At 44.2% G+C, this 13,496-nt stretch overlaps 2 protein-coding genes across 7 annotated transcripts in view; one reads left to right on the forward strand and one right to left on the reverse strand.

Moving 5' to 3' along the window:
• Window positions 1-3,297: 3,297 nt before the first annotated feature.
• On the reverse strand, window positions 3,298-7,723 carry CETN2 (centrin 2). 3 transcript variants are annotated; one of them, XM_047845049.1, is made up of 5 exons: window positions 7,599-7,723; window positions 6,474-6,632; window positions 5,813-5,941; window positions 4,323-4,460; window positions 3,298-3,876 (listed from the first exon to the last, which is right to left on the reverse strand). In XM_047845049.1, the coding sequence occupies exons 1-5, from the start codon at window positions 7,695-7,697 to the stop codon at window positions 3,787-3,789; spliced, it is 615 nt and encodes a 204-aa protein (XP_047701005.1). In that variant the 5' UTR covers window positions 7,698-7,723; the 3' UTR covers window positions 3,298-3,786. The 3 variants fall into 3 exon arrangements, with proteins under 3 accessions (XP_047701005.1, XP_047701006.1, XP_047701007.1); XM_047845050.1 differs by lacking the exon at window positions 7,599-7,723 and adding an exon at window positions 7,211-7,417; XM_047845051.1 differs by lacking the exon at window positions 7,599-7,723 and adding an exon at window positions 6,735-6,758.
• Window positions 7,724-7,858: 135 nt separating this feature from the next.
• The window catches only part of NSDHL (NAD(P) dependent steroid dehydrogenase-like), a 30,455-nt gene continuing 24,817 nt past the window's right edge, over window positions 7,859-13,496 (forward strand). For 3 of the 4 annotated variants that reach the window (XM_047844112.1, XM_047844116.1, XM_047844117.1), the window contains exon 1: window positions 7,859-8,009. The gene's annotated coding sequence lies outside the window, so the exon portion shown is untranslated. The remainder of the gene's footprint in view (window positions 8,010-13,496) is intronic. The other variant, XM_047844114.1, reaches the window with a different exon arrangement.

Consider the following 13,496-nt stretch of genomic DNA (forward strand, 5'->3'; position numbering starts at 1 on the left):
ATATATCAATGCATAGTGGGATGGCTGTGGAGATGTGACAGAGTTGTAATTGTTGGTAAAGTGCTGCTTTGAGTGTATTACTCCCTTCGAGTGTGCTGCCAAAACTCAGTATTTGAAAGTGTGACCAAAACAAGCATTTAAAATCTGATAGGAGGTGAACAGACCCCAGAAGATGCCCCCAGGCAGCCAATGTACATTTCTGCCCTTTGATGTCCCATCAACATCCTGGATCCAGCAGCTCTTCCATGTCTGAAAGACGGGGACTGAGCTACCTCCTTTCTTTAAACAACTTTCTGAGATAGATTTTACTTATATCAAGCCTGAGTACGGCTATTAAGACAGCTGTTCCTAGCAGTTGTAATGCTTTGGAGCAAAGAAAACACTATTCCACTGGAAAGTTCCTTCAAGGAAATCCAGTATATCCCTCAGTTAGTACGGAGGCCCACAAGGCCCAACAGGAACTGGCTTTTTTTTTTATCCCACCCATCTCCCCCCACCCCAAAGCCCCCATTCCCACCATCTCCCTGGATCTCTCTGCTGGATTCTCGTAGGAAGTGACCCCAGCTCCCTCTCTATCCTCACCCCTCCACCTCCCTCCACCTCTCTGCTCCAGCTCCATATGAAGATACTTCTGATCCCTCTTTATCTACATGCCTGCCATCTCCCTATGACTCTCTCTTGTCCATCTTACATCAACCAACTTCAGCTCCCTCTCCTTTCCAATACCTAGCTCAGCATGAAATGCCCTCCCTTGCTTTCCATCCTACTCACCCCTACATTTTTCTACTACCCCCTAACATGAACTAACCTCTGCTCTCATTCCCCTCAGCTCCACATGAAGGAATCTCGCCCCCCACCTCCCCGTCCCAACTCTCTTGAACAAATCTCTGTGATATGTCAAATCCCACCCCACTCCTCTACAGCTCCCTGGTCCAGCTCCACATGAACTGACCTCTGCTCTCCCCATCACCCCCAAGCCCCTACATAGAAACTATGGGCTGGGCCATCTACATAGAAACTATGGGCTGGGCCATCTACATAGAAACTAATTCTTGCTCCCTTTCTCTCCCCTTTCCTCCTCCCCCTACCTGAATCACTCTTTCCTGCCCTCATAGACTGACTTTGGGCCCTCTACTTCCCAGCCACCTCTCCTCAGGATCTTTCTAATTCATCCCCAATTGAACTGACCTCTCCTACCTCTCCCACTCCACCCTACCCTACTCTCCATACATCTCCCTCATTGGTTCCTGTTCCCTTTATCTCCCTTCCTATCTTCCTTCATTCCCCTCCAACTCTGTAGACCCTTCCTGTGAACTGTCCTATGCTGCCTCTCCCTCCCCATCTACCCTACACCCCCCAAGTCTTACCTAACTACTCTTCCTACATTTCCCTGATCCAGCTTCACAAAAACTAGCTTCTACTTCTCTATCCCCACCCTCTGCCATCTCCCCTACATCTCTTGGTTCAGCCCCACCTAAACTGACTCTGCCCCCCCCCCCCCGTCACCATCACTCTCCACCCACTCTACAACTCTGCATCACCTGCAGCTGCACTGACCTCTCCTACAATTTCTTCCCCATCCCATCCATTCCCTTCAACTACCTGGTCCAGCCCTATATAAACTGACTGCAGTCCTCCCTCCATCCACATTCCCCCACCCCCTTGTAGTCCTCTTTTCTGCCTTCGCATGAAGTGGTCCCAGCTGCCTCTCTGTCCTCATATTCCTGACCCTCATGTGACTCTCTGTTCCAGTCTCACACCCACTGATTCATGCTGCTCCCTCTGCCCCCATCCCCTCCACAAACCTATTTTAAAATGGCTGGAAGGCACCAATATAGTGAGTACCTCATGCTTGTTTTTATCCTTAAGGATAACATGTTACGTACCACTTTCCCTTCCCCCAAGATTCCTGACTATATTTCATTTATGAGAACATTAAGAAGGAGGAGATAAGAATGTTTCCAGGGTGACAGTTAACAGTAAAATGGGAAGTAGGACCCAGTCTTCCCGCTCCTTTCCATTATCGTATGTCTTTTATCAGATCACATGCCTCTTATTAGAAAACAGAAATATGACAAAGGTCAAATCCTTCCAGTAAATGCTGTCAACTCGACTTTGGAGGACAGTATACATTAAAAACTTCATGGATACACATCTAACAAAGCTATGTGACAATCACACCAAGGAAATGACATTGAGAACAAACAGTTCTGAAATGCCCTCTTGGCCCTTTGTGTGAGTCTGCATTGTGCCCTCAGAGACTCAGACTTAAGCACAACTCTTCTCCCCACTACACAGACAAGGAACCTGAGGCACTTGGAGAGGGAGCTTGTCCCAAATTACCCAGCCAGAAACTGGTGGAGCCCATGAGAGAACCCAGGTCTGAAGCTACTCTGGGTTCCCCCACCACATCCCCGCAGTGTTTCTCAGAGTTATGCCCCTATAGACTTGTCTGGGAGTGGGTTACCAAGTTGTTCAGGATGCCAGTGTCCAGGGATGAGGCCCAGAGTCATGCCTCTTTACATGTTCTCCATGTAGGGTTACCACTTGAAATACAGGAAACCCAAGCAAAGTTAAATTTCAGATCAACAATGAATAAACAACACAAAGTCCAAATGGGACATACTTGTACTAAAAAAAAATTGTCTAAAATTAAAATTGACCTAGGTGTTCTCTTTATTAGCTGAGGCAACCCTATCCTGGGATTAGGATGCCCCCAGAAGTTTGAAACCCATTCTCTTCCCCTCCACGTGTGGGTGAATGAGCATTCTATCACTGTTGTTCATTTTCCATTTCCCCTCCGTCTTTCTTGTTCCCCACCCTCAGCCTGGGGCAAAGACTTTATTTAATATTATCTGCCATGGCTTCTCTTATAGGTCATCCCATGTAGGGTGAAGAGGGGGCTAGACAAGGTCATTCAGCCCAATCTGACACAGAGATTCTGAGACACCATCCAGCAAATAAACTGACCAGAGGTTGGCTGAATTCAACCTACTGTCATAATAACTTGCCTTTCCCCAATTTGTCCAAGCACAAATTACCAATAAGACTCTCAGACTAACTGCGCCCAAACTATTTTTAAGGCATCATTTAGGCTTAGGTGAAATGGAAATTCTACTAGTTTTACACACTGATGGATTCCCAAAGAAACAAACAATTCAAGTCAGTAGCAAAGGATTAATTTTCTGTCCATCGGCTGGGAAGGAGTTGGGGATCTACCAGGCTGTCTTCAACACAGTGGTTTAGAAGATGAACTCATATTCAAGGTTAAAGAACTCACCCTTAGAGAACAAAAGCTCAAAATAAAAAAGGCTTTATTTTTAAGACAAAAAAATAGCACAAACACACATCCATATGCAAGTGAATAACTTCACTGGGTTTTATAAAAGAGAAAGCTGCACTCAGGTGTCAATTATAACTGGAAACCTCAAAGAGAGGCCCCCTGCTTCTGGTGACATGGGTACAACATGTGCTAGTCCAAGAAGTCATTCTGTGGTGGCATCAATGTGGAAATGCATGACAAGAGTGAGGCGATACAAGGCAGAACTGCAGGTGGGTGAAAGCTTTAAGACCCTTTTCTCCACTCTAATATGCTCTCATTTTGCTTTGGGGAACTAAAGTAACCAGCAGGTCACCTTACAAAGAACTTTAATGTCTAAGAACACTTTCAAATACCTAAAAGAGATTCAAGGTTGTTACTAAAGTTATACAGGGAGGTCAGTGGGGGAAAATAGTTTGTGTTCTCAAAACCCAGGTTTCACACAATATGAAAAGAAGACACTGATCTTAGTAAAGGCTGGTCTTTTTCATGATGCGCAGGAACTCTTGCTCATTGACTTCTCCATCTCCATCTCGATCAGCCTCATCGATCATCTCCTGTAGAACAATAAGGATTCAACTTAGATTCATTCATAAATGAATTAAAATGACTGAGCAATGGCTTTCATAAGGTTACATGAATAGACAGTTGTGGTCCACCCATTGCAAATGTGCTGCTTTTTAGAATAGCTTGGTTCCCAAAAAGTTATTTGAAAATCAAGCAATACTTTGTCATACATATCCAGAAGAGAGCCTGAAAATCATCCTGACTAGAGGGATTCTTAAAACCTAAAATAGGAGGTAAAGTTTTACGTGTGCATTTTTCTGGGAGCAAGGCCCATAGCCTTGTCACACTATTAAAGGAGAAATTAAGTGGTCAAGAGAGGGACAAGAGAACATTAGTTTTCCTTCAAAGTGGGGCTCACATCAGAGAAAATGTTATTCAGAAAAGTCACACAGGGGCTCCAAGCAGGAGCTAAGCTCAAGTCCGATGCCTTACAAACCTGAAGCTCCTCATCAGTGAGGTTCTCACCCAACTCCTTGGCCACACGCTTTAGATTTTTGAATGATATCTTCCCAGTTTCATCATCATCGAAGAGCTTGAAAGCTTTCAGAATTTCTTCTTTGGTATCTTTCTCAGACTTAGCAAGTAAAACAGATAACACAGAAGCAGTTACTCATGCAGCAGCTCACCGGCACCTAACCCCTCTACGTGGTCTTGGTGATGGCTTTCATGACATAGGTCCTAGCTCACAGGAGATCAAAGGTCATCCAGGGTAGAAGAGGACAAACTCAATGACATTATTATAAACAGGCTAAAAAGGAAATATAAAGGACTGACTTAAAATATTCTTTCTATACAAAGCAGAGAGAAACAGGAATAGAGGGTAGAGTTAAAGCTAGAGGAAATATAGTGCTTGAGCTGGCAGAAGAGGGGTCCTCTCGGTGGGGGAAGGGGGGTGCAGGGAGGAAAGAGAGGGATATTTAACTTGTTATGAGATAACAGAGAGTTACTGGGATCCCAAGTACTCCAAAAGAGGAAGAGAGGAAAATCCCCCAACAGCTCAAACTCCAGAAATTCCTGAAAGGTAGCTAAAGATAGACAGAACCTCTCTAATAAGAGCAATTTCGGAACCCACCTTTAAGGTGGGACAGCTTTACTAGGTGGTTACAGAAGGTTAAGCTTCCTGATCACTTAAATAAGTACACAAAGAAAAATGCAGGTATCATTAGATGATTTCAAAGCCACAGAATTATTAGAGTAGGAACAGACCTGTGACCTGAGACACACATGGAGTTACTTTTCTACATGCTACTAAAGCGAAGATAAGCCTCACAAAAGGGGAGCTGGAAGGCCAACGAATGAGCAATGGCCCAATGGGAACATCAACATACATCCTGGGTGGGATGACACTCAGGGGAGTGAGGTGGATTGGTCAGGTGACACGTCTTTCTTGACCCCCTGGGCCCGTTAAAATGGTGACACCTGAGGGACTAGAGAATGGGTACATTGAACCTTGAAAATGCTAAAAGACCAAATTCCCAGGGCAGTGAAAAGCTAGGCTGTTGGAAGTAACCTGCCCTCAGGCTAAGGCTGCCCAGAATAACAAATGAGAGAGAAAATAATTTTGACCTTTAAAGTATAGGCATTTCACCTTGTCAGGCACTGTAATATTGCTGGTGTTTACAGGTTTTACTGCTTGTGGTTATCATATTGACAAATCAGTTGAGAAAAATAATCACAAAAGAGTGACAGCAGTAGGACTTTTACGACTTTACAGAGGGTAAACCGACTTTTCCTGTGATTTGTGTGGCCTTGAAGAAAGCCAAGAAGAACCTAAGCATTCTAATTTTCAGTCATAAATACCATCCTTTATCAGCTGAACCCTCCAGTTTGTATTAACTTTTCTTCAGTGAAGACATTTTCATATCTAGATTCAAATTTGTTCACCATTATGGGTGGAAAATATGCTGATTATTCCAGCTAACTTACCATTTTCTGAGTCATCACAGTCAAAAAGTCACTAAAGTTCATTTTTCCTGTCCCTTCCTTATCAATTTCGCTTATCATTTTCTTGATCTCTTCTTTCTTGGGTTCAAAGCCCAGTGCTCTCATTGCCACCTACAATGAAAACAGGATCATCTCAATCCGCACATCTAAACCGTTAACAGGAACAAAAATGACAGCATTGAGAGTATTAAGCCAGCATCTGACACAATTTCATTAAAATGATTGGGAGGGGCGCCTGGGTGGCTCAGTCTGACTTTGGCTCAGGTCATGATAGTAGTTCGTGAGTTTTGAGCCCTGCATTGGGCTCTTTGCTGACAGCTCAGAGCCTGGAGGCTGCTTCAGATTCTGTGTGTGTCTCTCTCTCTGCCCCTCCCCCACCTGCGCTCTGTTTCTCAAAAATAAATAAGCATTAAAAAAATTTTTTTAATGATTGGGAAACACTAGAACATTATGCAGATTGATATTTGTGTTCCATTTTATTTAATAACACTTGAGGTAAAGAAAAGATAGGAAAACAGAACACAGTGCATCCTCCCGTTACTTCTTGCAGAGAGATGAGGAAAAAAGAGGTACAGTGGTGACAGGGAAACAAAAAGATGTAGAGGAAAGGCAAGGCTGGGGAGTTGGAATGTAAATGGCTTACCTTAAGTTCCTTAACATCTATGGTTCCAGTTCCATCAGCATCAAAGAGATCAAAAGCTTCCCGGATTTCCTGTTTCTGCTCTTCAGTAAGCTCAGGCTTAGGACTCATCCTTTTTCGCTGGGCAGATGTTGCCATGCTTGCCTTCTTAAAGTTAGAGGCCTTTAGACGTTTTACAAACACAGAAGCACAGTATTATGTAATATAATCTATATTTTACATAAAATAGTTACAACAAATTATTTTAAAATTGTTTACACCAACCAATTCCGAAGCTTTGCTTAACAGAAGAGATAACAGGGTTTACTGGAAAGAACAGTGAATCCTTCCATGCACCTCTATCCCTCCCTCTTCTTTATTTACTACTGTTTCTAGAAGCAAGGAGACCCCTTGTTCGGTTGGACACCTCTGATTGAAAATCATCCTAAAAGAGATCTAGCCAAGGAGCTGACTGCATAAATGTACAGATAACCAGGTGACCTTGATTTTGGGGATCCTGATAATTATCTAGAAATGTCCTTACAACACCCACTCGCGGTACTCCGCTTCCCTCTATGCAGTCCGACTTTAAGAAGTAACCACGCTTCCAGATTTGGCCAAATATTACTAGGTTGCTAAAATGTATATTCTGCCAATATTAAACAATAAAACTCAATCCACTTGGCACATCTGTCCCTCCTGCAAGGAGCTCAAAACATGTCCCGAATATCCCTGTACTTAAATTTTAGGATGCATGTTACCAATCAAACATAATAAACCTCCTCCCCAGTTCTATGGGTAAACTTTGGTAGAGCGAGGCGGCCAGGTCAGGATCTGAGAAGTCAGGGCCTGCGGGTAACGTCAGTTTTCTTTGTCCAGGGGCGGTCACCGAGGGGGCCGGCAGGGGAAGATCAGGGGAGCCTAAGGGATGGGCGGGCGCAGCGCAGACTGTGGGTGAAGGGGAGCAGCAGCGAATCACAGGCCCAGCTGGGCGGCAGGCGTCTCTACACTACGCTTCCGGGAAAGAACTCAGAGGAAGGAGGGGCACGCCAAAATCGAGAACGGCGCAGGAGAGCTGGCAGGGCCAGACGAAATCTTGGAAGGGCTCAGCCTCTGGGCGCGGGGCACCAAAGGACGGCCTGCACTCACCATTGCCGACCAACTCCGCCGCCCGTTGTTACGGCAACCGACGTATACACTGACTCGGCGCCTTTCCCACCTCCCCACGCGCGCGGCCCTGCTCCCCATTGGCGGCCCACTAGCCGTCGCCGCCCCCCATTGGCGCAGGGCTGTGGTGGGTGGGGCTAACCGGACAAAGGCCTGGCCCAGGGCCTGGGGGCTGTGCACTCACAGCTAAGACCTGGCCTCATTGGGCAGGATCACGTTATGAGCGCCGATTGGCTGAACTAGCGCTAAACTAAGCCAATCCCGTTGGCGGAGGAGTCTCGGCAGATCCTCTGCTCACGCGGGCGTGGAGAAACTGGTGCCCGCCGGCGGCTGCAGGTCTTTGAGTGCTAGCTTGGGGAGCGCTGAGGCTGGCCAGGGGATCACCTACGGACGGTAAGGGTTACGACCTCGCCCTGGGAGGCTGCCTTCTATCGGCTACAAGGCAGGAGGGCAAGGGGCTGGGTGAGGCGGTCTGGTCGGGAGGTTTCTGGTCTGGCCTAAGACAAAATTAGGGTCAGAAGGGCCAGAGAAGACCGTGACCTTGCGTGTTACAGCGGAGACTACACAAGGAGCAACTGAGACCCAGAGAAGTGAAGGGGAATGTTGCACAGATTTGGACGGCTGGGACTTAGAAACCGTGTCCCGCTGAGGCTGTTTCTTCGAGAGTGTCCATTCTATAGCACCGCCTCCCCCCCGCGCCCTGCCCGCAACTGATTTTAAGAGTGGATCACTTTGGTTCTCTCCTGGCTAAAAGCAGCCAAGGAGATGAGGTGGGAGCCTGGGAACGGACTTTGAAGGAAGTGAAGGAGATATGAGCGAGCATGAGGGGAGAGGTCGTCAAAATAGACCTTTTTGATAGTCACTCAGGCGGATGGGGGGAGCATTCCAGGCCGAGACATTGCCATGAGCAAAGTCACGGAGGACTTTGAAGTGTGAGGGGTGCTTGGAGAGTGTGGTTTTAGATTTTCTTTTATTCAGTTTGTTTTTATCATGATAAGTGTAGTCTTTAATCCCCATCACCTATGTAACTCATCTCCCCACCTATTTCCCCTCTGGTAAGGATCAGTTTGTTCTCTATAGTTGAGAGTCTGTTTCTTGGTTTGCCTCTTGTTTTCGCTTTGCTCATTTGTTTTGTTTCTTAAATTCCACATATGAGTGAAATCATATAGTATTTGTCATTCTCTGACTGACTTATTTCACGTAGCATTATACTCTGTAGCTCCATCCATGTCATTGCAAATGACATTTCTTTTTTTTTAATGGCTGAGTAACATTCCATTGTATATTTATACCACATCTTTCTCAGTTCATCCATCCATCAAAATATGGACTACTCCCATATCTTGGCTATTGTAAATAATGCTGCTATAAACATTGGTGTGCATGGATCCCTTTGAATTAGTATTTTTGTATCCTTTGGGTAATACCCATTAGTGCAATTACTGGATCATTTTTAATTTTTTGAGGAACCTCCGTAGTGTTTTCCAGAGGCGCTGCACCAGTTTACATTACCACCAACAGTGCAAGAGGGTTCCCCTTTCTCTGCATCCTTGCCAACATATGTTGTTTCCTGAGTTGTTAATTTTAACCACTCTGACTGGTGTGAGGTGGTATCTCAGTGTGGTTTTGATTTTTATTTCCCTGATGATGAGCGATGTTGAGCATCTTTTAGTGTGTCTGTTGGCCATCTAGAGGTCTTTGGAGAAATGTCTATTCATGTCTTTTGCCCATTTTTTAATTAGATTATTTGTTTTGGGGGTATTGAGTTGTATCAGTTCTTTATAAATTTGGATACTAACCCCTTTTCAGATATTTCATATGCAAATATATTCTCCCATTCAATAGGTTGCCTTTCAGTTTTATTGATTGTTTCCTTCGCTGGGCAGAAGCTTTTTATTTTGATGTAGTCCCAATAGTTTATTTTTGCTTTTATTTCCCTTGCTTCAAGACACACATCCAGAAAAAAAAGTTGCTACAGCCAACATCAGAGAGATTACTGCCTGTGCTCTCTTCAAGGATTTTTAGGGTTTCAGGTCTCACATCTAGGTCTTTAATCCAAATTTTGAGTTTATTTTTTTGTATAGTGTAAGAAAATGGTCAAGTTTCATTCTTTTGCATGTGGTTGTCCAGCTTTCCCAACATCATTTGTTGAAGAGACCATCTTTTTCCCATTGCATGTTATTTCCTGCTTTGTCAAAGATTAATTGACCATATAGTTGTGGGCTTATTTCTAGCTTTTCTATTCTGTTCTATTGATCTATGTGACTATTTTTATACCAGTACCGTACTGTTTTAATTGCTACGCTTTGTAATATAACTTGAAATCTGGAATTGTGATACCTCCTGTTTTGTTTTTATTTTTCAGGATTGCTTTGGCGAATCAAGGTCTTTTGTGATTCCATAAACATTTTAGAATTGTTCCAGTTCTGTGAAAAATGATGCTGGTACTTTTCATAGGGGTTGCAGTAAATCTGTAGATTGCTTTGCATAGTATGGACATTTTTAAAATATTTGTTCTTCCAACTCATAAGCATGGGATGCCTTTCCGTTTCTTTGCCTTATCTTGGATTTCTTTCATCATTGTTTTATAGTTTTCAGAGTACAGGTCGTTGACCTCTTTGGTTAAGTATATTCCTAAATATTCTGTCGTTTTTGGTGCGGTTGTAAATGGAATTGTTTTCTTAATTTCACTTTCTGCTGCTTTATTATTAGTGTATAGGAATGTAACAGATTTCTGTACATTGATACTATATTTTGCGACATTACTTAGTTCATTTATCAGTTCCAGTAGTTTCTTGGTGGAGTCTTTAGGGTTTTCTATATATAGTATTATGTCATCTACAAATAGAGTTTTACTTCTTCCTTACCAGTGTGGATGCTTTTTATTTCTTTATGTTGTCTGATTGCTGTGGCTAGGACTTCCAGTACTATGTTGAATAAAGTGGCAAGAGTAGACAACATTGTCCTGTTCTTGATCTTAGCGGAAAAGCTTTCAGTTTTTCGCTGTTGAGTATGATGTTGGCTGTGGGTTTTCCATACAAGGCCTTTACTGTGTTGAGGTATGTTCCCTCTAGACCTACTTTGTTGACGGTTTTTATCATGAATGGATGTTGTATTTTGCCAAATGCTTTTCTGCATCTAGTGAAATGATTATATGGTTCTTATCCTTTCTCTTATTGATGTGATATATTACGTTGATTGATTTGTGAATATGGAATCAGCCTTGCATCCCAGGAATAAATCCCACTTGACTGTGGTGAATGATTTTTTTGAATGTATGGTTAGATTTGGTTTGCTAATATGTTGAGGATTTTTGCATCTGTATTCTTGAGAGATATTGGCCTGTGGTTCTCTTTTTTTTTGTGGTGTCTTTATCTGGTTTGGTATCAGGGTGACACTGACTCATAGAATGAATTTAGGAGTTTTCTTTCTTCTTGTATTTTTTGGAATAGTTTGAGAAGAATAGGTATTAACTCTTCTTAAAATGTTTGGTAGAATTTGTGAAGCCGTCTAGTGCTGGAGTTTTGTTTTTTGGGAGTTTTTTGATTACTGCTTCAATTTCTTTGCTGGTAATTCGTCTGTTCAATTTTCTATTTCTTCCTGCTTTACTTTTGGTAGGTTTTATGTTTCTAGGAATGTATCCATTTCTTCTAAGTTGTCCAATTTGTTGGCATATAAGTTTTCATAATATTCTGTTACAATTTTTTGTATTTCTCTGGTGTTGGTTATTTCTCCTCTTTCATTAGTTATTTTGTTTAGTTGAGTCCTCTCTCTCTCTCTTTTTTGATGATTCTTGCTAGAGGTTTACCAATTTTGTTGATCTTTTCAAAGAACCAGCTCCTGGTTTCATGCATGCTTGGAGAATTACAAGGGTGTGTGTGCAAGGGTATGGGCTGAAGCATTGGAGCTGGAGGTCCAGGATCTGCCCTCCACAGCTAGCCCAGTGTAAGAGGGCTCTCAGTCCTTACATGCTTCCCCTCTGGGCATTGGGGCATTATTTAGGGAGGCAGGGCACAGAGCATAAGCTTCTTAGGCTGAGAAAGGCATGAGATATATTAGCACCCATTAAATTAACGTCTTTGCTGACCTTCTTCCCTTTTTTCCCTTCCTTTTTCAGCATGAACCAGGTCCAAAACCATTCAGTCATATTTGACTCTTTTCCTGTCCCCTCCGCATTAACCAGCCTCCAGGTTCTATCCGTTCTCCCACTTAAAGGCCATTCCTTTTCTCTTTTCCACCTCTGCTGCTCCTCTTCCAATTCAGGCCTTTGTCAGCAGTCTCCCAGCTCCTACCAGCCAGAATTCTCACCGTGGTCTGCAGGGCCTGGCATATCATGCCCTTTCCTTTCTCCAGGCTCATTCCAGCTGGGACACTAGGTTCCTTGTTGGGCCTCAAACACACAGGCACAATCCTCAGAACTTTGGCTCCAGCTGGCCCTTCTGCCCGCTTGCTCCACTTCTTTCCCTCCTCCAGGTCTTTGCTCCACTATCACCTTCTTTCTTAGTGAGCCACCCTAAGCACCCTATTTGTTTAGCACTGCAGCCCCCAGCATGCTTGAGCCCCATATCTTGCTCTACTGTTTTCCCCTGGTACTTGCTTATTTTGTTCTTTATTGTCCACCCACTAGAAGGTAAGCTCTATGAGGGTAGGCATCTTTGTTTTGTTCACTGCTGGTACTCCGGTACCTGGAACAGTGAAGGGCACATATTAGGTACTCAGTAAAGCTTGTTTGAATGACTGGTGAAGAATGTCCCTGTGCCTGCTTCTCACCTGCCTAGTCTACCTGCTCTGCCAGGTTTGTCTTCCTGGTGAACAGTCTGGTCAGGTCATCCCCCCTGCTCTTAAACCTTCAGAGGCTTCCCATGACTACAGAGTAAAGTCCCAACCTGGCATCTGAGCCCCCTGCCCAGTTTTGCCTCTGCTGGTCCTTATATGTCTTGTTTTCCATACCCTACTTCCTGGTCTGCGGGGTGACAGACAGCCTGGCAGAGTAGAAAGAACAGCCACAAAGTTCTGCCTTGGCTGTGTAAAATCTGTGTGGTGCAAGTCACTCGACCTCTGTGCCTGAGTTTTTCTTTTGTTGAATGAGACCTAACTGGGTGCTTTAGGGATCTTAATGGTGTAATATACTTAGATGTAAAAAGACCTGGCATTTGGCAGTTTTTCGAGCAATATTATTTCTTTTCTCTGATTTGCTCTTGTTATCTCCCCTACCCCGCATGCCCAAAACTTTAGACTTGGGTAAAATCCCTTCTCCGCACTGCAGCCAGAGTGATCCTTCTGATCTTAACACTCACCCTGCTTACAACTTCCCAGGACTTCTCCCTCTCCTCTTAGTGTAACCTTAACTTGACACACAGTCCCTTCATATTCTCAACTTTGCTCCCAATCTTGCTTCATACTCACTATGACACAACTTGTCACAGTTGCCAGAACATGCTGGCTTTGTGCTATCACCTGTCCTTCACACCCCTGGCCATGGAAAGGCTTTTAGGACACCCACCCCTGTTTGACTCACTCCTCCATGGCCTTGAGAACTTGGCTCAGGGATCGCCTTCTTGGGCCAGCCTCCCCGTTCTGGGTTTACCTTCATGAGAACTCAGAAGCATTCCACAATTGTCCACTAAGTCTGTCTCTCACACTAGATCGTGGGCTCCCTGGAGGTTGGTGCTATGTCTTAACGCAGGTTCTGCCTGGCAGTGGCCAGCATTGGGTGAGTGAGCCAAAACCTGGGTGCTTTCTCTTTTACAAGTTGCAGCTCCACTTTTATCCCCGAGCCTTGTTTGAGCCCCATAGCAGCTCTGAGGTCAGCAGGGAGGATCACTGCTCTGCAGAAGAGACCTCTGGGAGCAGCTGCAGGAGAACAATACAACCCCTGCT

Source organism: Prionailurus viverrinus, chromosome X, assembly GCF_022837055.1.
Source record: "Prionailurus viverrinus isolate Anna chromosome X, UM_Priviv_1.0, whole genome shotgun sequence".
NCBI lineage: Eukaryota > Metazoa > Chordata > Mammalia > Carnivora > Felidae > Prionailurus > Prionailurus viverrinus.

Coding starts and splice junctions, on each gene's coding strand:
- CETN2 (XM_047845049.1), bottom strand. CDS start 7,697: ATGGGGAGCAGGGCCGCGCGCGTGGGGAGGTGGGAAAGGCGCCGAGTC. Junction 6,633..7,598: donor GGCGGAGTTGGTCGGCAATG/GTGAGTGCAGGC, acceptor AAACGTCTAAAG/GCCTCTAACTTTAAGAAGGC. Junction 5,942..6,473: donor TAGATGTTAAGGAACTTAAG/GTAAGCCATTTA, acceptor TTTTCATTGTAG/GTGGCAATGAGAGCACTGGG.